Genomic DNA, 27,889 nt, shown 5'->3' on the forward strand with positions numbered 1-27,889 from the left:
AGAATTTGAACTCTGGGACACCTTTAGAAACTCAGACTCTCAAGTCATCATCTGTCTTCCACATGTGAAAATGGTCTTCCCCCGAACCTCAGAGCTTAAGATCCCAGGGGAGGGGCATGTGACTCAGTCTCCCCACAGCCCCCACAGTGGGGCCACGTTCCCCAGTTGTACGCTTCAGCTGCCCAAGCTCAGTCGACAACGTTTTCCTCTTATGCCCACACTATTAGCGTTACTGATGCCCGCGAAGGGGCCAGCACTGGAACAGACCCTGAAAATACAAAACCCAGGCAGTCAGGGTCGTGGAGATGGACAAGGGTTCAGTGAGGTGGTGGATTGTGCAGAGGGGATCACCGGACACTGGGATCACAGGGTGGCACTGCCTGCCCTTAACCCCTTCCCAAATGTCCCCCAGACCTCCTCCAGCAGAACCAGGACCTATGCAATTAGAAGCCAGAGTCCAGATGGCTGGAACTAGTTCTACTTCCCAACGCTACCTGGACAGTGGGTTTAATCAATGTATTCTCCCAAAATACATCAATCAATCTCCTGATTTGGGGGTATTGCCAAATGAGTAGTCGTAAAACCAAGAAAAACTTTTAAATGATAATTTACGATAAGCACGTCCTGCTTGGAAAGCAGGCACAAATGATGCTAAAAAGCTAGCTATTTACACTTCATCTCTGGATTTATACTCAATAAAGCAAAAACAAACAAACTACACACCACTTTGTCCTAGAACTGGTAAGTGGAGTCCAAAGAAGTCAGAATTGGACAAGCGGTAAAGTTAGCAACGCTGACTTGGAAAAAACAACTTTTGCTACGCCTGTGGGCGATATCATACCCCTGAGCCTTAATGTCCATGTTGCTAGTATATTCAGAATGCCGCTTTGACACGCCTGCGTTACTAACCCAGCTCTAACCTACTGGCCACCTGTAACTTCGAATACTAAGGAATACTAAGGTGTACTTGGAATACTAAGGAATACAAGGTTTGGAATACTAAGCTGGAAGTAGGGTCAACATTAAGGATTCTGCCACTAGATGGAGAAATGTCCCAATCCAGCGCCATTGCAGTTGTGTTTTGCTTTTGAGAAAAAGCAGCGGGAAAGATATTTATAAATGCCATTTTGTTCAAAGTGCTACGGTAACTACACTTTTCACTGACAAATGATAACTTTTTATCCATTTATTTTATGTACAGTACTTCAGCTTGAATAGGGTGGACATCCCATATTCATCTTGATGACATCAGTATGTTCTAGGTTCTGTCTTTATCCACATCATCCATGATTCAATGTTGAGTAAATCTCTTAAAAATTACTTAACATCTTTTAAATTGCTGTGGCAATTAGCACTAAGTCTATGCAAATTTCACTTCCAGTTTTGCAACTAATTAGATACAATATTAAAGTTCTTAATAGATTAAAATGCTTTTTGGGGATAAGGTCTTTACCACCAGCTACAATAAACAGTAAATACTCACAAAAGGAGGGGCTTCACTAATAACTGGACGAATCACATTTTGCATATTGCGTTTATTTTGCAGAAAATGCTTTCTGCTGATTGTCTTTGGCTACTTTGTCAAAAGAAAAATATGAAACAGTTATAGTTTAACAACACAAGAGATTAGCTACATATGCTTAAAATACACACATTCTAGGGGGCAGAGCAGTCAAATTTTCAATTCAACTAAAACCTGCTGTCCTCAACTATGATTTTATTCTGTCCTTAACAGCTCAACTCTAACTACTTGAAAGCAACAAGGAAGAAGATTAAGAGTGTGCTTTTTATCTCACTAAAGTAGGACTGGTGGAGTTTACAAATTCTGGTGTGCCAAAGTTGCCAATACACTGTATGAGAAATAAACCAAAAAAAGTTTCTGGACCCTGGCAAACATTTTTTTCACCGTCAGTGAGGTTGGGCCAACTGCATCATCTCCACAGTTGGGTTCATCTGTAAGCCACTTGGGACAGCACCGCTACTGCAGGTGTGAGCAAGGGATGCTGGGGCTCTGGGGAACAGTGCCGTGTGCTCCTCCACTGCTTTGAAAAGGAAGTTACTGAGGCTGCATTTCCTTCCTTAACCTGAGACTGCCACTGGGTACCTAGTAGGTCAATCCAGTCACCACTCGCTGCCACGACAAAAAGTCACTGCATCTTTCGGGACCTGGGCCTTGCTGCTTCACATGGAAGGTGGCGACACAGGTGTCCATGAGGCTATGAGGCGGCCTTGGGCTGCGGCGTCGTACTGGCTGTCCACGATGTCTGTGGCCGCGGCCGCCCCTTCGTACAGTGGGGATCCCGAGGAAGACGGCGCTGAGACCGGATGGGTGAGGGGTGTGTAGTGCGCGGGGGAGCCCCGGAAGAACTGGGCCCCCAGCCCGTTGGACACGGCTGCTGCCTGGGAGCCCGGGGTGACGGCGCCGTTGCTCACAGACCACAGGCTGGGGTACTGACTGCAACAGAAAGACACCAGTGAGCAGGGCCTGGGCAGGGGCTGCGGGCCAGCTAAGGATAGAAAAACACACCAGAAATCCCATTCGGAGTGACTGTGTAATATGACAGTTTTCTTCTTTCAAACAGGTCATTTTCTCCAAATTATTAAAGGACTCACAAGCACATTCTGTGATGTATAGAAGTTATTGTCGTATCTATTAATAAGAAACAAAATCATCAGGAAGATGACTGAAAAGATTATTCACATATTCAGAGCTCATGAAAGAGCGCTGTTAAGTTTCACTATGAAAGACTCATACCAGGCCAGCCGCAGTGGGTGATGCCTGTAATCCCAGTACTTTGGGAGGCCAAGGCAGGTGGATCATCTGAGGTCAGGAGTTCAAGACCAGCCTGACTAACATGGTGAAACCCCGTCTCTACTAAATACAAAAAATTGGCTGGGCATGGTGGCACATGCCTGTAATCCCAGCTACTTGGGAGGCTGAGGCAGGAGAATCGCTTGAACCCGGGAGGCAGATGTTGCAGTGAGCTGGGATTGCACCATTGCACTCCAGTCTGGGCAACAAGAGTGAAACTCCGTCAAACAAACAAACAAAACAGAAAAGAAAGACTCAGACCAGTAGTTTTGCACTCTCATTCAGAATAAAACTTTTCAGATAGTCTCAATCAAAAGTTACTGAGGATGGGCTTAAGTGCACATGTTTTTATCTAGCACACCCCCCACCCCCCACCACCGCAGTGATTCTCACGATGAAGACCAGCCTCTCCTCAAACACTAAGCAGCAGACATTCCTTAGAGTAACTCCAGTACAGACACAATTCCCTGCACTTTGTCCTGTTCAGTACATAGGTGTGCTAGCATGGTGCCCAGCAGCAAGAAAAGCACCTGGCAGTCAGACTAGGAAGCCATTCCCAGTTCCGCCTTTACCTAGCTGTGTCACATTACACTTTGCCTGAGACTACTTATAGGCTGTGTTTCTCAAGGCATAAAATGAGGAAGGTGGAAATGACTATTGAATTCTCCAGTCTAAGCACATGGAAGTGGATAGTATTCAATTATGGTAAGATTTTATTTTGGGAAATAACCTTGTCTTTCTATAAGTGAATAATGAGACCTTATGTTGTATCACCATACTGTTTTAAACAAGTCTGAGTTAATCAAGGCAGATTTTTATGCCATTTTACAAATGAAAGCTTCAGGTTCTAAGATGCCCAATTAGAGCCACACTGAGACCCTCGGGTGGGGCCTCTGTCAACAGCTTGCAGTGTGCGGGTCATCTGATCGGGTGCAGGCTTCTGGGGCGATGCTCTTGGAGCCCCTGAAAGCTTCGCTTGTTTACGCATTGTTGCTCTGTTTCTAACCGCAGGCAATTGAATTCTTATTATGAAGGAACTGTTTTCTAGACAAGAATTAAGATCGCAGGCATATTTTGGTATTCTAGAAAATGAAGTGCATTGCCTTTGAGGTCAAGATCACTTAATTCCAGGCTCACTCTGCTGTGAGCTGGTCCAATCATTTAATATCTCTGGCCCTCCTTCCTCCCTAGAAAGTGAGGGTTGACTTCTAGCTTTGGTATCTTAGGTTTTTATATTCATCCTATGAAGAAATGTAAGACATTTACCAGCCTGCTTGATTTGTAAGCCTTTCTCCCTCTGCATAACTTGCAAGTTGGTAACAAAATAGTCATCATTGTTTACCAGTTACCTAGCACATATATTAAAGACTTCGAGCCTGTATCCATAGAAAAGCCAATAAATTCATTTCCTTCATTTACTAGCTTTTGTTGGAAAAGGTTCCGAAACGATCTCTTTAAGCTTTACCTACTGACCCCAACAACCCTGTAGGAGACAGGCCGAGGCTGGGTTATTTTTTTACCACCTTCCTTTTATATGTGAGGAAACTGAGGCCCAGAGAGGCTAAAAGACTTGTCCATCACGTGAACCAGTAAGTGGCAGAACCAGGATGGGGACCCTGGTTTCATTCAGGGATGGGATAGCGCAGCTCCCATTCCACACCTGGGTTGTAAAGGAGCCCAGTCCTTCCAGCGAACAGACTGCAAACAGGAACTCGGCAGTCATGTCACCTGCAATCCCTGGGCATAGCTGGCTAATAAAGAATTCTAAATAAAGACCCAACCACCCACAGAGACCGAGGAGAATAAGGACTAAGGGCCTATAGGAATGGAAACAGCGTGAAGTCACAGGCAGAGCTCCCAGGATGCTTTGCACCACGTCCTGGACATACATTACCTGGAGCTGGTAGGTGGGCTGGCATTGTGGCTCACGGGGAGCATGCTGGGATGGGCAGGCATTCCAAGGCTGGACCAATTGTCATGGGATTGCAGCATGGATAAACATGCAGGTGAGTTGTCAGAATAGGCTAAGGGGGGAAGGTAACAAAAGTGCAATTATAGATGGTGTCTTCCAAGAACAACAAAGTACAGTGAAATATCACAAATAACTGAAGCTACATAACACTGAAAACAAAATGTACATGGGATATTAACTGTAGAAAACAATCCATTAGTCTATTTACATGGTTATCAGGGGCAAGATTTATTGCCAAATGTATGTATTTGAAAACATACCCTGGTAAACCCAAGCTTTTTCCCTTATCATCATTATCAGTAGATGCCCTGTAGACATTGAATCTCACAATCACTGACTTGGAATTACTTATCTTTAAAAATAAATATAACTTTACCCTGCCTTTTTTCCAGTGATTACTTCATAAGAATGGGCGATAGAAACCATTACTCCAGGCAAAATTAGAAATAAGATCTTCCTGCCTCAGAGTCTAGCCTCTGGTTGAACAAGTCCCAGTGACTTCCTAACCCAATAAGGTCCTTTCATTTCAAATCAGCTTTAATTGCTTAATTGTTTTATGGTGTTCTTTAGCTATTTTCCTTCTTTTGGAGCCAGACAAAATTAAGTCTAGACATATACAGTGTTATAGAGAGAATTAGGCCAGGGGATCTTTGTGGTCTATCCCAGTGTTCCTAATATTGGAGCATGCATCGGAATGGCCTGGAGGGCTTTTAAAAGCACACCGGCCAGGCGCGGTGGCTCACGCCTGTAATCCCAGCACTTTGGGAGGCCGAGGCGGGTGGATCACGAGGTCAGGAGATTGAGACCATCCTGGCTAACACGGTGAAACCCCGTCTCTACTAAAAATACAAAAAAATTAGCCAGGCCTGGTGGCAGGCACCTGTAGTCCCAGCTCCTTGGGAGGCTGAGGCAGGAGAATGGCGTGAACCCCAGAGGCGGAGCTTGCAGTGAGCCGAGATCGTGCCACTGCACTCCAGCCTGGGCGACAGAGCGAGACTCCGTCTCAAAAAAAAGCACACATTGCCGGGCCCCACCAAGAGCTGCTGCCTGTCAGTCTGGGGTGGGGCCTGAGACTGTGCCCACTCTCGGGTGGTGCTGAGGCTCTGGCCTGGGCACCGTATTTGGAGAATCACTGGTGTAGTCAGGAATTCTTGAGCCTGGCTGCCCATCATTGTCACTTTAGAGAGGTTCATAAAAGACTCAAACCTGGGCTCTCCTCCTAAGGATCGACCATGGTTCTGTGGAGAGGCCCAGGAAGCTGTCATTTTCAAAACCTGGAGCAGCGGCTCTGAGGCCCGTGCAAGGATGCAAGCCTCTGATCTGGGTGTCCGTGGTTGTTCCGCCAGCGGCAGCAGTGGCGGAGACATAAATTGAAGATCTTCTCTTGAGCTACTAAAAAACTGGGCTTGGGTATGTGTTCCAGAAAACCATCTCCGTTTTTTTAGATTCTAGACCCCTGCAGAATGCCTTTCCCAAAGTGGTCTTGCAGCCACCCACCAACCCCTGGCAGAATGAGGCTGAGGACTCACTTGGAGAATTGTTCCGATGAGCATAGGGGCTGGGGTAGGGTGAGGACCGGTGGCTCCTCAGGGCTGGGTACCTGTCACAGCCGTGCGTGGAGGGGAGGGAGAGGGCACCTCCAAACTGAGGATGAGGATTTGCAGGTGGACACAGGGTGCTGGTTCCAGGAAGAAGCCACCCCCCTGCTGTGAGAAAAGAGAGTGCTGAGTCACCTGCATTAGTGCTCCCTCCATCACTCCAGAGAGCAGAGCCCAGGCCAGGGACTGTCCCTCCATTACTCCAGAGAAAAGAGCCCACGCCAGGGACTCTCCCTCCATCACTCCAGAGAAGAAAGCCCATGCCAGGGACTCTCCCTCCATCACTCCAGGGAGCAGAGCCCAGGCCAGGGACTGTCCCTCCATCACTCCAGACATCAGAGCCCAGGCCAGTGACTTCCCACCTTCCCCTCAGGGGCCCCTGATGGAGGAAGCACCCTGAGTGTCTCATACTTAGGACACAGTCTGCCTCACAAGACATCTGAGGCCATCAGCCCCACACTCACTACCACAGGTAACCCAAGGCTTCCAATCCTGTGTGTACCTGAGTAAACCCAGGAGCCTGGCCTCAGGCAACCTAAGCTGTTTCCTCCTGAGAATCCTCTGGATTGCTTTGAGATCTACTATTCCCCAAGGCAGGTGAGCTTTCCTCCACTGAGCATGAATACAATGTAACCACAGGCAGAGAGCAGGTGAGAGATGCTGAGAGAGGTGGGGTGGTGCTTAGACATGGGTGCCCTCCCCTTCTCCTCCTGCCACCCACAGAGACGGAAGCTGCCTTCCTAGCTGGGGGTAGACCCCTTTACTGCTCACTCTCCTGGTTTAAGCTCCCCCCATTCTCCCCAGGAGAATCAGAAAGTTCTTCCAAGACTCCCCTTCCTTCCTCTAAAACTACAATTTCTTGTCCACTCATTTTTTTCTCCTCTGAGACTGGGAGTTTCATTCTGCCACCCAGGCTGGAGTGCAGTGGTGTGATCTTGGCTTATTGCAATCTCCGCCTCTCAGGTTCAAGGGATTCTCATGCCTCAGCCTCCCAAGTAGCTGGGATTACAGGCGCCCACCATCATGCCTGACAATTTTTGTATTTTTAGTAGAGATGAGGTTTCACCATATTGGCCAGGCTGGTCTCTAACTCCCTGACCTCAAATGATCCATCCAACTTGGCCTCCCAAAGTGTTGGGATTACAGGCGTGAGCAACCGCGCCCGTCCTCTTCTACACTCTTCAAGCTTTGTTGTTTTGATTGAGAAAAAGCAACCCCTAGTGGGACAACTACTGTGGCTTCAATTTCCAAACTACTAACAATTCTCCAGGCAGCACTGGAAGGAAGGGTGCAGACGTGCCCTCGCTGCCCAGCCGGCCCTGGCCAGAGCAGTGGCTCACTCTACTCAAGTGACTGCCCCTCTGGTTGTTCAATCAGCCTAGGAAATGATGAAAAATCTACAGAATAGAAAATGCCTGTGTAAGGAGGAGTGTGCCCTGTTGATTCATCCAGCCTCTTGACCAGCCAGTGCTACCGCGTTCATTGTTTAATATCTCCAAGTCCCTTCCCCGGGTGGAGAGGACGGACCAGGATGAGACAGAGGGTTTCTCCCAACAAATGCTGCTATATAATCCTCTATCCTGCACTCTGACTCCTGAAAGTCCTAGAGGGAGCTAGACTTAAATCCAACTCTCTCATCCTCAGAGCCACAGGAGCTGGTGAGACATTCCTAGAACCAAAGGGCTAAGGAAAAATTTTGTTCCTAAGCATCATTGGAAAGATGGCTCTTCAACCATTAATGAAAGCCTCAAAGAGGATGTAATGAGCTAGAGTCTCCTGTTGCCTAATACAGGAGAGTCCAAACACCCAGCTAGGTCTCAATGATCCACTCCAGGCATGGTGGCAGCTGCCTAATGGCAAAACAAAAGCACCCAGGAGAGTATCCACAGCCCCGATTAGAGCAGAGGTTAGATGGGCAACACAGTTTCAACATCACAGGGCCAAGAGCCTTGCATGGCAAAAAGGCAATCTTACATCCCAGGCACACCCAGAAATGCCCTTGTCTTCTCCATCTCCACTTCCCAGCTCTCAGCAAGTCTAGTCCCGATGACGCAGAATGACATGACAGAGTGCAACAAACCGTACATTGGGAGTACCCAGGTTGCTGGCTGTCTCCGGGTTCCTCCATCATCTCTTTGTGATCACTTCTATCAAAATGAAAAAAAAAAGTATATCGAATTTTCAAAAATAAGGAAATTCAGAAAAGAGTATGTGCAGCAATATTTCATCTTTCTGCATACTTCTTTGCCCAAGGGTATTTATAGTTAGAATTCTCTCACCTTTCCTTTGCATCAAGGAAAGCTTTTGCAAATGGATTGTACTTAATTTTAAGAGCTGTGATCTGAAAAACAAGAAATTGCATTTACTAGTATATTCCCTATTAGCCAGGGGATTTAATTTGGCACCAAGAAATTGAGAAATGCCAGTACCACTTTTAAATATTCAAACATAATCAGACTTCTTTCCACATACAGTTTTCTATTTGGAACTGAAAATAGCTGAGTAATTGTACAGAGTAGCATGCTTATGAAAAATTTTCAATGTCAATGTTCTGAGTGGGATTCACAATAAATTTAACCTACTACTAACAATGTTCCATGTGTATAAATCAGAAATGGCTGAAAACACAGGCTGGGGCTGCTTAGGAAATAGAGACCTGGAAGTTCTAGTTTTCGGTCAACGTCAACACCAACAAGGTATCCAACTAATGTCGAATTTGCAGTACTTTGGCGTTGGGCTTAGGCATAGATTTACAGGCACTTATGCAGTAGCTTGTATCTAGTTGAGTCTTCACACTGCAGAGATTTGAGGGGTTGCCCCCCCACCCTTTGGGGAAGATTTCCAAGGAAGGACATGCCCCTCTCTCACTCAAGTCTTGTTCTCAAGAAATTCTCACACCATTTAACCTGAATGCTTTTTGGATCTTTTCATTTTGAGCATTGAGAAGTTGTTTCTAGTTTTAAACACTTTTATGGAGAATTCAAGGGGAAAATGTTTGAATGGGGACTTAATTTAAACAGTTCTCTCCTGTGCTTCCATTTCAAGTTCCGGAATATTATTTGAAAGGGCAGGAAGCCTTCCCCTCAGTGCGGGTTAGCGCGTCTCCCCGCATCGCTTCTCCAGAATCTCCACGGAGCAGCACACCACACCGCAGCACACCGGGAAAGCGATCCGCCTCTGTGCTTCTCACCTCCTCGTTCTGATAAGCAGTCACCGCTATGAACTGGGTCTCAGGGAAGCAGTGGCTGGTGATCATGCGCTGTGGACCCCCAACTCTCACTATGTGGATTCGAGGCTCATACTTATGCAAGGAGTTCAGCATGATCTGAGGGAGACAGATACAGGATTGGTGGCACTGAAAGGCCTGCGTTAAAACAGCAAAACATCCATTTCTCCAGGATGCAGAAAGTCCTCTGGATCCCAAGAAAGTGTCTCTGCTGTTGAGGGAAGTGGGGTTCCACCAGGGGAGGCTTCTCCGCGGTTTATATGTGCGATTCCCACAGCTTGTTTGGAAAAGGGATGTGAGATGCTACACACCACTTAAAACAATGAATGCTCATCACAAAATCCTTTCACCTGGTGGAATAAAGTACTAAGGCTTTCAGGAAGGCTATGGACATTTTTAAAAGACTGAGTTTGTTTGCAACTTGCCTAACCTGGGGTCTTCCAGGAACAATCCCCGACTAACGAATGTTCTTTAGAAAAGCACGACTTTACAAGTTTGTTCCGACTCCACGCAGTTAAGTACTGTGGCCATGTTTAAATTTAAATGCGACTTTGCCATCAAGGCTGATATCTTTTCCACCCCTAGGAGAGTTTAGGGCTAGACACGGAAGTTCCCCCAAAGTTCCAGTCCTTCAAAGGGGAGTGCTCCCGCTCCCCGTTCGCCAGGCGTGGATGTTATCAGCTTAGTATAAACAGCGCTAAAGGCCTTATTAGAGAAGGCTGTGGCAGTTTCTCCAGGGCAGACGTCGCCTCCCGTTCAAGCAGCGTCCCTTCCCACAACCCCCGTGCAGAAGGCGCGGCGCGGCCCCTCCTCGCTGGTCCCAGACCTGGCGGGCTCCTCACACCTACCTGGCCCCCTCCGTTGAGCTTGTTGGTGAGCTTGACTTTGCTGAAGGAGACGGGAGCCTTCATCCAGTGGGCCCCGAAGTTGGGCGAGTCGGGGTGGATGTAGACGCAGCTGGGCGCCTGCGGCTCCGGCTTGCCCCCCGGCACCCATTCCCCGTTCACGTACTTCCAGCGGTGGTTGTCCGCCGCCACGAAGTCCAGCAGGAAGGAGTACATGGCGTTGGGGTCCAGGCCAGACACGTTCACCTTCAGCACCGGAAACATCCTCCTGGAAAACACGGGGCGGGCGCAGGAGGACCCCGACACTGACCAGGTAGGCCGGAGGCAGAAGCTGGGCACAGAGGAGCCCCCTGGGGAACGTCCGAGGGTGACTGCCAATCTCCCCCTTCCCCGAGCCCTGCCAGGTCCAGGTGGCCTCCTCACCATCTCTACGGCCTCGGGAGGCAGGGGAGGAGAGGACCTGGCGAAGGGTTTCAGTGCAGGAGGCCACATCCCGCGGGGACAGGCGGGGACCAGGGCGCGCCTCGCGGGTCCCGGGATGCCTCCGAGGTCGGGACACCGGAGTGCGCGTTCCTCCTCCCCAAGCTTCCGCGGAGAAAGCCCCAGAAGAGGGGCTTGTAGAAATGCACTCGAGGGAGTTAACCAGAGAGGGAACAAACACAAAGCCCTCCTCCAGGAGAAAAAGGGTTCGACCTCCGGGAACTTGCCAGGTCCCCCAGGCTGCCCAGGCGCTGGAGAGCGCGGCGCGCGCGGGCTCCGGACGCGCACCCACCTGCCGTTCTTGGTCACGATCATCTCATTGGTGAGCTCCTTGAAGCGCAGCCACAGCTCGCTCTCCTCCAGGCCCACGCGCAGTTCGCGCTCTGTGGGGTCGCCCTTCTCGCTGCCCGCCTGCAGCTCATTCTCCACGGCGCTCAGCAGGTGGTCCACTCGGTACTGCAGGCTCTTTCCCGCGCTCTCGGTGCCGGGGGAGCTCATCCTCCCGTCCGGCTCCCCTCCCCGCCGTCCCCGAAGCCCAGACTCGCTACCTGAGATCCACCTTCCCCGCTCTTGGCCGCCGCCCTTCCGAGAAAAGGGGCCCCTCGGACCGAGACCTGCGACGGCTCCCGGGTCCCGGCAGAGACCCGGGAGGAGGCCGCGGACCAAGACTTGGGGGGAGGGGACGGGGGCAGAGGGGTGGGGAGAAGTTATTCCACTTGAACTCCCCAAGGCTCTACTAGTGTAGGTCTCTGGGGACCGAAATTCAGTGCCCTCCCCATAAATAGAGCCGCGGCGGCAGCGCTGGGGGGCTCGGCGGATTGGGCTGCGCACGCTTTGAAGTGCTGGGCAGCCTCCCATTGGCCGAGAGCGGCCATATCAGACCCAGCCGGGCGGGTCTGGGAGGCCGGGGGCCAACAATGGGCTCCCGCACGCCTGTTTCATGTAAATCCTGGGCCCCAGCCCTGCGAGCCCCGGCCCAGCCCCTACACCCCCGCCCTTCTCCAAATGTTTGCACCTCCATCAAAGCGGCGGGGCAAGCCCCGGAGGAAGGTAATCTGGACGCCCCGGCCTGCCCCAGCCCGCCCCAGCCCGCACTTCCGCGAGGGGCTGCCCGGCAGCCTGCGATGCTCCCTGATTCCCGCGCGCGGGGTCCCGCTCGCTTTTCCAGCGCGCCGGGATCCCGCAGCCGCGCCAGGCTGGAACGTTCGCGCGGCCTCACCTGTCCCAGCTCCAGGCGCGCCTCCCTCCCCTCCCAGGGACGAGCGCATTTGGCGGGGCTTTGGGGTGCGCCGCGCTCGTCTCGCTGCAGTAGTAGTGCTGTTCTCGCGCCTCCGATGCCTCAACTCTCCAGTCTGGCAGTTTCCGGTGCACCTGTCCCCACACGTCCCTCGCCCACGGAGCCCCAGGCGGCGTTACGAACACCCAGGATCGTGGATCAGCCTGCCCCGGTGTCGGGTGTCCCCGCGGCTCTCACCATCTGGAAAAGGAAGGTCCGCGCGCAGAGAGGGAAATGGACGGAAATAAGCAAAAGCAAAACAACCCCTTCTGGGAAGTGTCCTCCTCTCTCTCTTATAAAAACGGGACTTGATGCCGAGGTCAGCGCGCGCATCGAGTGTGCCAGGCGTGTGCGTGGTTTCTGCTGTGTCATTGCTTTCGCGGAAGGTGGGAGAAGGTCGGGGCTGGCGGGGTGGTCCCGGACTAGCGGGACTCGGGGCGCTTTCCCTGCCCGGCCCAGCGCCAAGCGGTGTCGGCAGCGGTTGTTTTATTACCTTTCGGTGAGAACTTACGCGAGGAGAGCGAAGGAGAGGTGACAATGCGCAGGAAATAGTTCAGTGGGGTCTCTTTAAACAGTAACATTCCTCCTAAAACGGGAGCCCAGGAAGGGGGAAGGAGGCAGAAGCTCCCCCTTCCAAGGCCTGGCTTTGCGCTTCTGCACACCTCGCCCATTCGCTGGACGAGGGCCTGCCTCGGGTAGCAGCCTCTGTTTCCCGGTCTCCTGAGCGGGCACCCCAGCCCCAGCCCCTCTAGAGAAAGCCTGCGCATCGGGTGGGGCAGCGAGTTCAGAGGAGTCTTGCGCCCTAGCAAGGGGGCTTTCCCGCGGACATGGTATCTGAGCCCCGCGCTAAGTCTCCCCTGCCCCCTGCCCCCTGCCCCTCGCCCCTCGCCCAGCCGGGCTCGCTCCGGGGTCGGGAATTGCTGGGGAAGCCGAAGGAGGGATCCCCGCCCGGGACTCGAGGGATCGACCCGCCTCGCGGTATGCGGAGGGCTGCCAGGAGCCAGTCCCGGGGAAGGGTGCCTGCCGCCCGTGGGGCACAGGGCTCCTTCTCTCCCTTCTCCATCTTACACCGACGAGTCAGGAAGCCGGGGCGTCTAGTCCCGGTCCGCATTTCTCAGTGTCTTTTGATGTCTGGGATGCATGGATATTCCCAGGGGGCTGACCCGAGGGGGGGAAGTTTCCTTCTAGAAAGAGGCACCAAAAGGACCTCATTTGCTCCTGACGCCGGACCCTCCTGACACGCCTTCACTGGCTCATCGGGCCCTGGGCTTTGGGGGAGAGCGTGGTGCGTGTTACTCTCCTTACTCCGGGTATTAAAATGTCTAAGAGGTCATCGCTTTGGCCCAAGGCCTCCCGAGGATAAGATAAAAGGGAAAAGTGGAGGGGAGGTGAAGGAGGAACGAGGGTGGGTCCCAGGCAGTTGAGGGCCTCGGAACCCCAGGCACGAGAGCGAAACCTCTCCTGCGGCTTCAGGGCAAAGGAGTCCCGAAGGCTGGATCCCTCCCCTGCGCTCGGACGGCGTCGCGGCCGCTTTTCCCACAGTCGGGAAGCGCCAAAGAAGACTGGAGGGTTTAACAGATAGCTCTAAAACTGTTCCGAACAGGAGGCGCACGGCCAAATAAGAATACAACTTCAGCAGGAAAGAATATTCCGTTTCTAACATGCGTAATAAAATTTCTACTCTCCAGAGAGAATGTCTGAAGCATTGAAGAGTACGACCCAGGAATTGAACCACCCAAGTCGGAGGAGGTAGAGGTTGGAAGTCGCCGACTTTGGCCAGCACTTGTGTAGTGTCACCTGTCTTCACTTTCTAACGTTTATTTTTCCTCCCCTTTCTGTGGCTGATTTTCTGATCTTTGTTCCTCGGTTCCCAGGACCAGGCCCACTCCCTCCGCCTTTTCAGCGAAGGCTGCAGTGCATGACAGTTTACAGCCAAAACTTCCTCCAGCCCGGCTATAAAGAATTCCCAGTTAATAACAATGCGCTTCCTTGGGAGGAAAGAGGGGCTGAGGCACCGCCAGCTGTTTCGCTCCCAGGGTCTATCTCTCCTTGGGAAGCCCAGCCATTCAGAGAAAAACAAGACAAAGCCTTATGGCTGGGCCTCAGGATGCAACTGTCCCACCGAAAACATGCTTGAAACATTTTATAAGAAAACACACACACACACCCCACTCGACTCCCAGAGAGGCAGTTTTCCTGGGCCCAATCCCTTCTGAAAAAGCAAAGCCATTTATCTTTAGGAGCGGGCAACAATGAAGCTGTAACAGGCTCAAGGAGGGGTGGAGGACAGCCTCGTGTGACTCTTACCCCACACTCCAGTCCCTCTCTTTCTGCAAGAAAAACAAATGAATTTCTTTTCTGATTATATATGTACTCCTTGTAGAAATATTATATATGTATCTGTCTTCATATATATGTAAAACAGTCACCCACAGTATCTGTGGGGGATTGGTTCCAGGACCTACAAAGATGGCAGAATCCATGGATGCCCTAGTCCCTTGGCATGGTATTTGCATATAACCTATGGACTTCCTCCATGAACTATAAATCACTTCTGGATTACTTATAATACCTAATACAATGTAAACACTATGCAAATAGTAGTTACACTGTATTGTTTTTTATTTGTATAATTTTTGTTCTTTGATTATTGGGGAGAGGGAGTTTGGAATGTTTTCTATCAATTCAACCAACCATGGATATGGAACCTGTGGCTATGGAGGGCTGGCTGTATGTTTATCTCTCTCTATGTATATAAATGCTAACCTCAAGCACTAAGCAATGTTCATATTTTGGGGTGTGTTCCTCGTCTTTTTTTCATTTTGTTCTTCTCATGAGCTCCTTCTCCCACACTGACTAAGCGGACTGAACGCAAACAGTCACAAGTTCTACATTACAGATGACAGCCATGTTTCATGACCAATAATTCTGCCACCAATTGGTTTATTTGTTTCTCCCATTAAAAGAAACCCAATGGCTTTTGTTATTGCTTTAAAAGGTGTGTAACATAATTCTTTAGACTCTTTACCATTGAAAAAATTTTAAAGCCCATTGGGTTGTTTGGGGTGGTTGTGGTTTTGTGGGAAAGAACAGAGACTTGGTTTTTTAAAGTCTTCCTCTCAGGACAAGGATCCCACCCTGTGCACAGCCGGCCCCTCCCTGCTGCTCTAGGGAGAAGGCTTCGTGATGTGCTCCCTGATCCTCAGGGAGGCTGCGGCCATGTGGGGTGGACGCAGGGACTACTGTCAGCCTCAGGCTGCGTCTCAAAACCTGATCCCATCCAAGCTATTTTTTTGGAGTCAGTGGGCTTTGTCACACATGACAGTGTGTGGTTGTTTTGGTGACAGGAGTTCACAGATTAACAACAAACCAACCTGCCCAGGTGAATGTTTGGGAATGTGACAATCCCAAACCTTTCTCCTTAAACCTCTAGTGCTTCAGCTCCTATCTCTTTGGAATTCAAGGTTCCAGAGGAGAAATCGGGCTGCTGGATTTTGATCTCTTCCTCGGTAGAGAAGGGTAGCTTGAGTTTTTCTGCCCGGATACTTAATTTTTTCAATGCCTTGTGGATGATAAGTTTCTTGGCGATAGTTTCAGTGGGAATCTGCTGATTTTGCTTGGCATGCAGGGAAAGCCCTTTCCAACTCAACAAGTCTCTTTAGTTCTGATTGGTATGATGGTGAGTACTGTTTCCACTTCAGGGATTATCTGTACTTCCAAATCTGAGGATCCTTGCCTATTCTCCCGCCTCCTCCCCCTGTGTTGTTTCAGCTCTTAGATCTTTCTGCATATATTAAATGGCTTGTGAAATGTTTTTTCCACACCACTCTGTCAATTTCCCTCCATGTCACTTTTGGTTTTTACTGCCTCCAATGCAGATTTTATTTCTCTGTTGTAGCCTCAGTTTTCTGGTAATCCTTATTTCCTCCACGTCCCTTGTCATCTTATTCCATGGCCTTCTAGAGCAGCCTTTTTGCTCCTTAATGTCCTGTTTCTGCTTCTTAGAGGCCACGGTTCTCTGCATCTTCTGGTGCTTATGGTTTATTTTTTCCCAAGGCTGCTTTTCCTCTGTGTCTTCTGAATTATCGCTCTCCCCGCTTCCCTTTCAGCCTTTTCTGGGAGTCTCCACGGTCTTTTCTTTTCCTTCCTCCCCCTCTTACATAGGGGTGACTGCCCAGCATGCCTTCTGCAGGGCTGCACTCTCAGGGGCCCCGGATGGATGCCCCTTTCATAGCCACCTTGGGAAGACAGAGGTGTGGGGCCTGCCTTATTCAGGGTGAAACCAGCCCTTGACTGGTGGCAGGGACTCAGCAGGCCTTTGCTGAGTGGCTGCGTTGGCAACACGGAAATGCAGTAGCATGTCTATCTAAGAAGCAGCAGTAGCACTGTACTCAGATCCACTGGACATATGCTGCTGAGCACTTTCATCATGAACAAAACATCAATCCTTCACATTTACTAAAATGCAGGATGCCTCTGAAACTCCAAGGGCCCTTCTCTAGTAACCCGCTCATTGATTCAAATAGTCAGGTGTTTTGGAGAGAGTAAAGGAAGGGTTTCCTGTGAAAATTGTGTATTAAATGAGACCTTAAGAATTACTACAAGTGAGCTATTCCAAGGGAGGCTTGAAGATGAGGGGGCAGGAACATGCTTGCAGGCTGAAAATGACTCCAGTAATCATGACTGGGGACCCCCACACAATCGTTTAATTCATATTTATATACCTGTGTATGTCATACTACTAGAAATGTTCTTTCTCCCTCCTCTACAACTAATTTTGAAAAATCCTATTTTGGCCCTGAATAAAATATCTGGCAGAAAAGAATGTTGGAAATAAATGCGGGTAGACGTACACACACACATACTCTGGCTGGACCAGCTCCAACTTCCATAATCACCATTTAGCAGGAAAGGTTGACATGATGTCCCTAATCAGAACATGCTGTGATCACTGTTTTGAAGGGATCCGCAGGGCAGGCAGGCTCTGAGCTCTGCACCAGGGCCTGACACTTGCCGGAGGAAGCAGGGGTGGGAGAAACCAGCAGGAGCTCCCCAGAGGCCTGCTGGGGAGAGGAGAGGGGTGGGGCTTGGCACCAGAGAGTCCAGGGAGGTAGCGCTTCCTGTTGAAGAACAAGAGTACTCAGGAAGGCAGAGTGGCGCTGCAGGACCTACAGAGCCCCTGGGCACGTGAGGAAGGAGAGCCTACGAGGTTTATAAAGTGTCCGAATATGGAGCAAACTTGAGATCAATAAACTGAGAGAAAGACAGTCTAATCTGAATGACAGTAGAGACTCAAAAGTCACAATCGCCTATTTAATAAGAACAAGTGAGATGTCACGGCAGGAGGGGTGAAGCCTGGCAGGAAATGTTAGGTGAGACCAAGTGCTGAGTATGTGGTGAGGGAACATAAACTAGGAGGAGATGAGATCAAACAGGGTCGGAAATGGATGGGATTGCAATACCCTCAAGGGAACAGGCAGGAAGAACTCCAGAAGAGACTTGCAATAATTCTGGAAATGGAGCACTTTAGAGGGTTCCTATAGAAATTCCCATCAATATTGTAGGCAAAGACAATGAACCAAAAAAAAGTGATTGAATTATAAGAATACTTTGAAAGGACTATTGAAGGCTAGTGGAAAAAACGGAAGACAAGAGCAGAACAGAGCTGAAATCTGCAGAAGGACTTGTCAATGGCGGGAGAGAGGGGAGGAGGCTGCAGCCTGGAGGTAATGGGAGGACCAGGGTGAGAGACAGAAGCCCAAAGGGAAGCTAGGGCTGAGTCTGCCATGGGGGCGGGGAGTAAAGGGCTGTCCTCCCTACAGATCAAGTACCAGACTGATAGTAAAAATGAGACAAAGGGGAAGGACTTAGCACACCTGTGAGAACAGATTCAGAATCAGTGGTTCCCACCACAGGGACTTCAGCTGAAAAGACACCTCAGAGGAGAAAAGCCCATTTGGAAATTAGAATTAGCACATTCTACGACCGATAGTCACAGCTCCAAGGTGACAAGCTGTCCCAGCCCCAGAATCCTAAAAGGAGCTGACATTCACTGGCGCCTATTACGTGCGAGGAATTGTGCATACATTATCATTTAGGCATTGATGGGAGATAGTATTCCCTCTTGTATATACAAGGCAACTCAGAAAAAAGAGTAAAAAAAAAGGAGTGGCATTTTGATTTCTGATTTGTGTCATTAAATGCAGGTTATTTCCACTAGACTAGGTTAAATATGTGAGAAGTAGAAGCAAAGTATGTGAAAAGTAGAAACAAGTTTTTTTCTCTCTTTCACCCACCATATTCATACAACCACATATGAAAGGAATCTGGTGTGCTTGCACTCAAGTGTGAGTGTTTGGAAAAGGGAGGTGGTGGGGAAACTAGTTGACTTTAACTACTTTTGAGATCTAAAAAAAAGTTTAGCAACCCCATCAAAAAGTGGGCGAAGGACATGAACAGACACTTCTCAAAAGAAGACATTTATGCAGCCAAAAAACACATGAAAAAATGCTCACCATCACTGGCCATCAGAGAAATGCAAATCAAAACCACAATGAGATACCATCTCACACCAGTTAGAATGGCAATCATTAAAAAGTCAGGAAACAACAGGTGCTGGAGAGGATGTGGAGAAATAGGAACACTTTTACACTGTTGGTGGGACTGTAAACTAGTTCAACCATTGTGGAAGTCAGTGTGGCGATTCCTCAGGGATCTAGAACTAGAAATATCATTTGACCCAGCCATCCCATTACTGGGTATATACCCAAAGGACTATAAATCATGCTGCTATAAAGACACATGCACACATATGTTTATTGTGGCACTATTCACAATAGCAAAGACTTGGAACCAACCCAAATGTCCAACAATGATAGACTGGATTAAGAAAATGTGGCACATGTACACCATGGAATACTATGCAGCCATAAAAAGGATGAGTTCATGTCCTTTGTAGGGACATGGATGAAATTGGAAATCATCATTCTCAGTAAACTATCGCAAGGACAAAAAACCAAACACCGCATATTCTCACTCATAGGTGGGAATTGAACATTGAGAACACATGGACACAGGAAGGGAAACATCACACACACTGGGGCCTGTTGTGGGGTGGGGGGAGGGGGGAGGGATAGCATTAGGAGATATACCTAATGCTAGATGACAAGTTAGTGGGTACAGTGCACCAGCATAGCACATGTATACATATGTAACTAACCTGCACATTGTGCACATGTACCCTAAAACTTAAAGTATAATAATAATAAAATAAAAAATAAATAAATAAAAATAAATAAATAAATAAAAAACAGTTCAGTCATCTGAAAGACAGTAATAGGAGCTGGGGGAAGAAAATCCCACCACGTAAATAACTTCCAATCCAGGCAGAGATGCTGAACTATAACCACAGGTATGGCAACCAGAGAGAAAAACAGATGCCAAACAATGCTTAAGCCTAAACACATCATTCTGAGTTTCCAAAGAACCCCGTGAAGTCAGTACTGTTATCCCCTCCTTAAAAAAAAAGGTCATAATAAAAGGAAATGTACATCAGAGAGGTGAAGAAGTTTGCCTAAGGTTACAGTTAGTGTGGAACTAGAATTCCAAGTTACGCTAATGGACTAAGGTAATTCCAAAACAAGAGTAGGAAGACAAGGATTAACTCCTTGGATGATTATCAGCTCATGTATAACATTCAAACATGGTTGAGTTCAGGAACTGGATTTAAAAAGAAACCTGTATCAGGGTTATCACTACAGTGCTTCACTTGAGTGTTAGAGGGATTAAGATGAGAGGCAATGAAAGGAAAACAGGGGGGTGCCATAGGAAGTTCGTTCAGTGCTGCCTGGAGAGGTTTGAATGCACAGCACAGATTTGCATGTATTTCTCATGTTTGTGGGAAAGCAAAATTGTGTTAAGATGACCAAACGTAACTGAAACCTTGAAACCTCAAAATGTGAGAACTTTATTATTACAACAGGAAATACATATAGTGAAACATCAGTTGGCTATTTGGCTAGAGTGCAGGACTAAAGATCAGCTAAATCGTGCCCTTAAAATGTGAAAATCATGTGGTATCTTTAGCCCAAGTTTCTTTCACAATTTATAAGGTAGGAGTGTTGGCTCCATACAAAGGTTTGCGAAGGTTAAAAAATTAGTTCTGGGTGTTGTTTTCAGCTATATCCTGAAGTAAGGAATGGTCCCTCCTAAAATACATTGGTTCACTGCCTGCCTGGCATAGAACCACAGGCTTATTTTTTGAGACCTTTATAAGAAGGTACTTCAATTAACAGACCTGCGGAGGATGGAGGTCATCAGTATCTTCCTCACTCTCAAAGTGTGCTCCTGGGAACACCTTCCCCGAGAAAGGCAGAACAGGTGCACTGAATGATGAGCGCTCAGCTATTTCCATCATCCTTAGCTTCAAAATCTATGTCCAGTCTAGAAAATTCTTCTTCTTCTTTTTTTTTTGAGACCACATCTCACTTTGCTACTGAGGCTGGAGTGCTGTAGCCCAGTCATGGCTCACTGCAGCCTCAGCCCACAGGGCTCAAGCGATCCTCCTGCCTCAGCCTCCCAAGTTGCTGGGACCACTATATCTGGCTAATTTTTTATTTTTTGTAGAAACAGACTCTCGCTATGTTGCCCAGGCTCATCTTGAACCCCTGGGCTCAAGTGATCCTCCTGCCTCAGCCTCTCAAAGTGCTGGGATTATAGGGGTGAACCACCGCACCCAGGCAAGAAAATTCTTTATATATATTTTGGCTTCCCTCTCCATTTGTTCTTTCATTATAAATAGGTTTGACAAATTTTCTGTGTTCTTTTGGAAACAGTAATGTATGTATATCTCTCTGGGAGTTCAAAATATTATTAAAGGATTATATTCTACTTAGGCTATTTTCTTTTCTTAAGTCTTTTCTCATCTTCTGATCACATGGGGAGGAGGAAAAGCGGCAATGTTTTCTTTCTTAAAAAAATACATGCCTATGATAGCAATAACCCACCAGGTGTCACAGTAGGCATTTAGTCATTGCCAATGGAATGGAAGAATGCATGACTAAATTTTTAGTGACTCCTAGCTCCGTCCCCATAGCTCATTAACTTTTTAATTTTCCCAAGTGCCCTTACAATTCAGTCCACAGGAATATGTAATATTGAAGATTACAGTTCAATTTTTGATGTGATTTGATGCAGGAGGGGATTTATTCTGGCTGCTGTGTTGAGAATGACAGGGACAAGATTGGAGGTAGGAAACCTAACTGGGCCACTGCAGCGATTAGAGTAAGACATGTCATCTCCTTGGCCCAGTGAGGTGGGCAGGGAGAAGGGGTCAAACCCTAGGTAAACTTCAAAGGTGGAGCCCACAGGGTTTGCTGGACAGGTTGGATGTGGAGGGTTGAGAGACACAGCCATGTGGAGGGGCCCATTAGGCCGTGGGATCTCCTGGCACTCAGGGTTGAGGTCCAAGCTGGTGATACATCCAGGAGTTGGCAGGACAGGAGTGGTATGGAGTCATGGAACTGGGTGAGCTCACCAGTGGAGGGCTCACACCTGCATTTGCAGTCACAGGTCTAATGTGAGCCTACAGAGCTTTTAGGGTTGTCCAAAAATCACATGTCGGCCTACTTTAGAAATAAGGATCATAGGGCTGGGTGCGGTGGCTCACGCCTATAATCCTAGCACTTTGGAAGGCCAAGGCAGGTGGGTCACGAGGTCAGGCGTTCGAGACCAGCCTGGCCAACATGGTGAAACTCCATCTCTACTAAAAATACAAAAATTAGCTAGGCGTGGTGGTGCATGCCTATAATCCCAGCTACTCAGGAGGCTGAGGCAGGAGAATCACTTGAACCTGGGAGGTGGAGGTTGCAATGAGCCAAGATCACGCCACTGCACTCCAGCCTGGGCAACAGAGCGAGACTCAAAAATAAAAATAATAATAATAAAATTAAATTGAAATAAGGAGCATAAACCTGGGAGCCAGAATTTCTTCCTGTGGGAATCTAGAGCCTTCACTGGTCATCACCAGGTAATAGCACTGGAGGTAAACCAGCGAGATGTAACTCAGATCCTCAAGGAAGGCAGAGTAGGAGGAGGGAAAACTGGAAGGCCTGGGTTCCAAGCACGTTAAGAAAATTATCCCAGTCATCAAGGACTTTCACAACCTTCTCATGCGGTGGTCTGATGGCTTGCTTAGGGGTGAGGAAACCAAGGCACTGGCTGCTTCACTTCTTCCCATGTTACCAGGGAATGAAATGTAACCCACAGCCTGTCTGGCCAGCTGGAAACTTGGGGCCTGCTCTTTTCTACCCTGGATCTGTTGAGAAGAGACCAGAACCTTATCTAAAAGGGGCAGGTTTTAAAGTTGAAGTGTGTGGCTCAAATATCTTTAAAATTTTATTTGCTTACAAAGAAAATATGTTTTTGTGCACAGCATTTTGTAATAAACCCAATACAGCCAAGCTTTCCTCCAGCTTTTACATTGCACTAGATGAAGTTGCTGACTTGCATTTTGGTACAAAGTTTAGATATTTTTGTTTTGTTTTTGGCTAAACATTTATAGTTGAATTCACCTGAGTTATTTATAGTTGAATTCACCTGAGTTGAACTCACCTGAGTTGAATTCACGTGAGCTCTATGGCTATGAGCTCTATGGCCCTTATTATTATAATAAGCCATGATTTTTGAACAATAGCCTCACATTTTCTTGGTGGAGAGTACTCAAATTTAGAGATTAGATTGAAATTAACAGTGGTCTGAATTAATAGATATTTACCAGTTATTAACAGTTAACAGTTATTAGAGGCATCTTGTCTTTTTGGAAATCCTTTGTTCCCCCTTTCTTAACCAAAATGAATTTTGCCCCAGTCTGTTGATTCTAACTGGACAGTCAAGAGGGTCTTGCCACCCAAGTCTTGATCTGAGATCAACATTGTGTAGGGAAGCCGAAGTCCTAGTAAAATTAAATTAGTCTTTAATTAACTGACTACTTATTAGTGCCTACTCATCCAGACTCCCTTACCCAAAACTAATTTCCATCCTCCCCCATCCCACCCATGGCACCTCTTCCCACACTGTGTGAGGGCATCATTTTGTGGGTCCCCCCTCAGCTGATTGTCATACATGTAACATATTAGACATGCTATTTGAAAAATAAAAACATATTTCTATGCTATTAAAGGAGTTTGTTTAAGAAATAAGGCAAACGAGTAACTGGCTTCACCATTCTCTTCCCATGCTAGAAGGGAGCGCACATGGTACTGTGACTGAGGACGCGGTTACTGAAAGCAGGGCTGTGACAGGCTCCTGGGAAGTGAACTTTGATGCAAAGGTAGCCTTCCAGTTCACCCCCAGGAAAGCTGTCACAGAGGTCACAAAACAGAATAGCTCACCAGCCAAATTAAGATCCTCAAATCACAAAGTTTAATGTATCCATTTAAACCACATAGTGAGCAGCAAAGGAACACAGGCGGGGCCGGTCAGCACACCTACGTGGAAGGTCCTCACTTCCTCATTTCTGCACCATCCGCACTTTCTGGCTCTCTGCTGCATGGGCCTTCCCTGCCAATGGCATGGGCATGCAGACCAGACCAGAGGGTGATGGTTAGAGAATAGTGTCATGAACACATGGACAATATTGCTCTATCTGTCTCCCCACCCTAATCACCCCCACCCCCAGATGATTTTAGAAGGATTCCTGGACATATTTCCATCCATAAAGGAAGTACTGCAGTATGTATCCCTAAAACCTAGGATTATTTTTGGTTAAACATAACCATAATATCATTATCACACCTAAAATTAATAAACAAGACCTCCTTAATGTCATCAAAAACTAGCCAGTGTCCAAATTTTCCTATTTGTCTCATAGATTCATGAGAAAATTGTTATATCTTTTGATGTCCATGTGCAAAATTTCCTGTAGGTGAATATAAGCCTAGAAGGGAAATTTCTAGGTAGTGTCTGTCTTCAGTATTTTTAGAATATGCTGAATTGTTTTCCAAAGCGGTTGCACTAATTTTATATTCCAGTAACATTGAGGAAGGGTTCCCCTGGCTTTGCATCCTAGCCAATACTCTATACTGTCAGATTTTAAGAGGTTTTCCAGTGTGAGGCGTATAAAAAAGGATGTCATGGTTTTAAACCACATTTTTCCAATTTTCCCACAAAATCTTTTTGAGTATGCCGTGGAATATTTTTTAAAAAACAATTACAGGAGTTTTTCTACAATGCCAGTACTCATCATTTGTCAGCTTTATAAGTAGAAAAACATTCTCCTACTTTGTGACTGGCCTTTTCACTTCCTTAATGATGTTCTTTGTGACCAGAGATTCCCAACATAATATAATCACATTTATCACATCTTTCCTTTGCATTTTATGCTCTTTGTGACTTTATCTGAAAGAGCCATTTCCATCCCCAGGACAGTCTTCCATATTCTTAACATTGTATAGTTCTACATTTTTGCATTTCAGACTCTAGTCCACCTAGCATTGACTTCCGTGCCTAAGATGAGATAGAGATCCAATTTCAGTGGAGAAAACCGGTCGACTCTGCATCATTGATTGAATCATCAATTGCTTCACCAAAGATCAGCAATAAATCTGATATAAATCATTTCTGCATCTGATTCTGGGCTATTTGATTCTGGGCTTCCTATTCTAATTATTGATACTTTTATCTGTCCCATTTTGAGTGCTCTATAGCTTTAAATTAGGGCTTGATGTCATGTAGGACAAGCTCCCACCACTTACTATCATGTCTTATCTATTACAGATCTTTGCTCTTCTATATAAACTTAAGAATTCATTTGTCAAGTTCCATGAAAAATTATTAAAATTGCATTAAATCTCAAGATCAGACTGGAGAACTGACACCTTTTCAACGTACAGGATTTCTGCCCATGAAGGCAGCACCTCTGCTTATTTAGGTCTTTTTTAAAATGTCTCTTAACAATGCTTAATAACTTTCTCCATGAAGGGCTTGCAAATATTTTTCCAAATTTATTCCTAGATAATTAATTTTTATTGCTACCATAAATGGAAACTTTTTCTTCCCCCTCAAGGAGCCTTGCTCTGTTGCCAGGCTGGACTGCAATGGTGGGATCTTGGCTCACTGTAACCTCTGCCTCCTAGGTTCAAGCGATTCTCCTGCCTCAGCCAACCAAGTAGCTGGGATTACAGGCTCCTGCCACCATATCTGACTAATTTTTTGTATTTTTAGTAGAGACAGGGTTTCACCATGTTGACCAGGCTGGTCTCAAACTCCTGACCTCAAGTGATCCACCCGCCTCGGCCTCCCAAATTATTGGGATTACAGGCATGAGCCACCACACCCGGCCAAATGGCAACTTTTTTTCTTTTTTTGAGATGGAATCTCCCTCTGTCACCTAGGCTGGAGTGCAGTGGCGCAGTCTCAGCTCACTGCAACCTCCGCTTCCCGGGTTCAAGCGATTTTCTTGCCTCAGCCTCCTGAGTAGCTGGGATTACAGGCACCCACCACCACGCCCAGCTAATTTTTTTGGTATTTTTAGTAGAGACGGAGTTTCACGGTGTTGGTCAGGCTGGTCTCGAACTCCTGACCTCGTGATCCACCTGCCTCGGCCTCCTGAAGTGCTGGGATTACAGGCATGAGCCACCGCACCCAGCCAAATGGCAACTTTTTAAGTGAAAGCCTTTTATTTTATTTTCCCTCCAAAAAATATTTATTTATTTGTATTATTTTTAAAGACTTTTATTTTAGTTTCACGGGTACATGTGCAGGTTTATTATATAACTTAACTTATGTCATGGGGGCTGGGCTGGGCGCAGTGGCTCACGCCTGTAATCCCAACCCCCCTTGGGAGGCTGAAGCTGGTGGGTCGCCTGAGGTCAGGAGTTCAAAACCAGCCTGGCCAACATGGTGAAACCCCATCTATACTAAAAATACAAAAAATTAGCTGGACTTGATGGTGGGCGCCTATAATCCCAGCTACTTGGGAGGCTGAGGCAGGAGAATCGCTTGAATCTGGGAGGCAGAGGTTGCAGTGAGCTGAGATCGCACCATTGCACTCCAGCCTGGGCAACAAGAACAAAACTCCGTCTCAAATAAATAAATAAATAAATAAATAAAATGATGTCATGGGGGTTTGCCGTACAGATTATTTTTATCTGCTCCTCTCCTTCTTCCCACCCTCCACTCTCAAGTAGACCTCAGTGTCTGTTGTTCCTCTGTTTGCGTCCATGAGTTCTCATCACTTAGCTCCCACTTGTAAGTGAGAGCGTGCACCATTTGGCTTTCTGTTTCTGCGTTAGTTTGCGAAGGATAATGGCCTCCAGCTCCGTCTATGTTCCTACAAAGGATATGGTATCATTCTTTTTTGTGGCTGCATAGTACTCTACGGTGTATATGTACCACGTTTTCTTTATCCAATCTGTCATTGATGGGCATTTAGTTTGATTCTGTGTCTTTGCTATTATGAATAGTGCTTCAGTGAACATATATGTGGATGTGTCTATGGTAGAATGATTTATATTCCTTTGGGTATATACCCAGTAGTGGGATTGCTAGGTTAAGTGGTAGTTCTCTTTTTAGCTCTTTGAGGAATCGCCACACTGCCTTCCACAATGGCTGAACTAATTTACACTCCTACCAACACTGTATAAGCGTGACCTTTTCTCTGCAACCTTGTCAGCATCTGTTGTTTTTTGACTTTTTTCTTTTTTTTTTTTTTTTTTTGAGACGGAGTCTTAGTTTGTTGCCAGGCTAGAATGCAGTGGCATGATCTCCGCTCACTGCAACCTCCACCTCCCTGGTTCATGCGATTCTCCTGCCTCAGCCTCCCGAGTAGCTGGGACTACAGGCATACACCACCACGCCCAGCTAATTTTTGTATTTTTAGTAGAGACGGGGTTTCACCATCTTGGCCAGGCTGGTCTTGAACTCCTGGCCTCATGATCCGCTCCCCTCAGCCTCCCAAAGTGCTGGGATTACAAGCGTGAGCCACCTCACCCAGTATGTTTTGACTTTTTAATAATAGCCATTCTGACCAGTGTGAAATGGCATCTCATTGTGGCTTTGATTTGCATTTCTCTAATGATCACTGATATTGAACTTTTTTTCATATGCTTGTTGGCTGCATGTATGTTTTCTTTTGAAAGTGTCTGTTCATGTCTTCTGCCCACTTTTTAATGTGGTTGTTTGTTTTTTTTCTTGTAAATTTGTTTAAGTTTCTTATAGATGCTGGATATTAGACTTTTGTCAGATGCATAGTTTGCAAAAATTTTCTCTCTTTATGTAAGTTGTCTGCTTACTCTGTTGATAGTTTCCTTTGCTGTGCAGAAGCTCTTTAGTTTAATTAGATCCAATTTATCAATATTTGCTTTTGTTGCAATTGCTTTTGGTGTCTTCAGCATGAAATCTTTGCCAGTTCCTATGTCCGGAATGGTATTGCCTAGGTTGTCTTCTAGGATTTTTATAGTTTTGGGTTTTACAATAAATAAATGGCAACTTTTTAAAAACTATAACTTTTTTGTAATGTTTATGTAAACACTTTTATAAAATTTCATTGTAAAGCAAACGTATGTAGGTAACCACAACCCAGGTCAAGAAACTGCACATTCCCAACACTCCAGAAGTTCCCTTCCCAATCACAAACCCTTTCAAAGTTAACTGTTTTCCAGGAAATTATGATAGTTACTTCC

General features: G+C 47.1%; 1 protein-coding gene across 5 annotated transcripts; it reads right to left on the reverse strand.

Moving 5' to 3' along the window:
• Positions 1 to 1,188: 1,188 nt before the first annotated feature.
• TBXT (T-box transcription factor T) lies at positions 1,189 to 11,877 on the reverse strand. Of its 5 annotated transcripts, none has more exons than XM_019028721.3 (8): positions 11,226 to 11,876; positions 10,457 to 10,721; positions 9,573 to 9,707; positions 8,662 to 8,723; positions 8,468 to 8,529; positions 6,314 to 6,487; positions 4,707 to 4,836; positions 1,406 to 2,455 (listed from the first exon to the last, which is right to left on the reverse strand). In XM_019028721.3, the coding sequence occupies exons 1-8, from the start codon at positions 11,789 to 11,791 to the stop codon at positions 2,182 to 2,184; spliced, it is 1,668 nt and encodes a 555-aa protein (XP_018884266.2). In that variant the 5' UTR covers positions 11,792 to 11,876; the 3' UTR covers positions 1,406 to 2,181. The 5 variants fall into 5 exon arrangements, with proteins under 5 accessions (XP_055246673.1, XP_055246675.1, XP_018884266.2 ...); XM_019028720.3 differs by having other exon boundaries at positions 1,407 to 2,455; positions 6,314 to 6,490; XM_055390698.2 differs by lacking the exon at positions 9,573 to 9,707 and having other exon boundaries at positions 1,189 to 2,455; positions 6,314 to 6,490.
• Between the last annotated feature and the right edge of the window lie 16,012 nt (positions 11,878 to 27,889).

The sequence above is a fragment of the Gorilla gorilla genome, chromosome 5 (genome assembly GCF_029281585.2).
Source record: "Gorilla gorilla gorilla isolate KB3781 chromosome 5, NHGRI_mGorGor1-v2.1_pri, whole genome shotgun sequence".
NCBI lineage: Eukaryota > Metazoa > Chordata > Mammalia > Primates > Hominidae > Gorilla > Gorilla gorilla.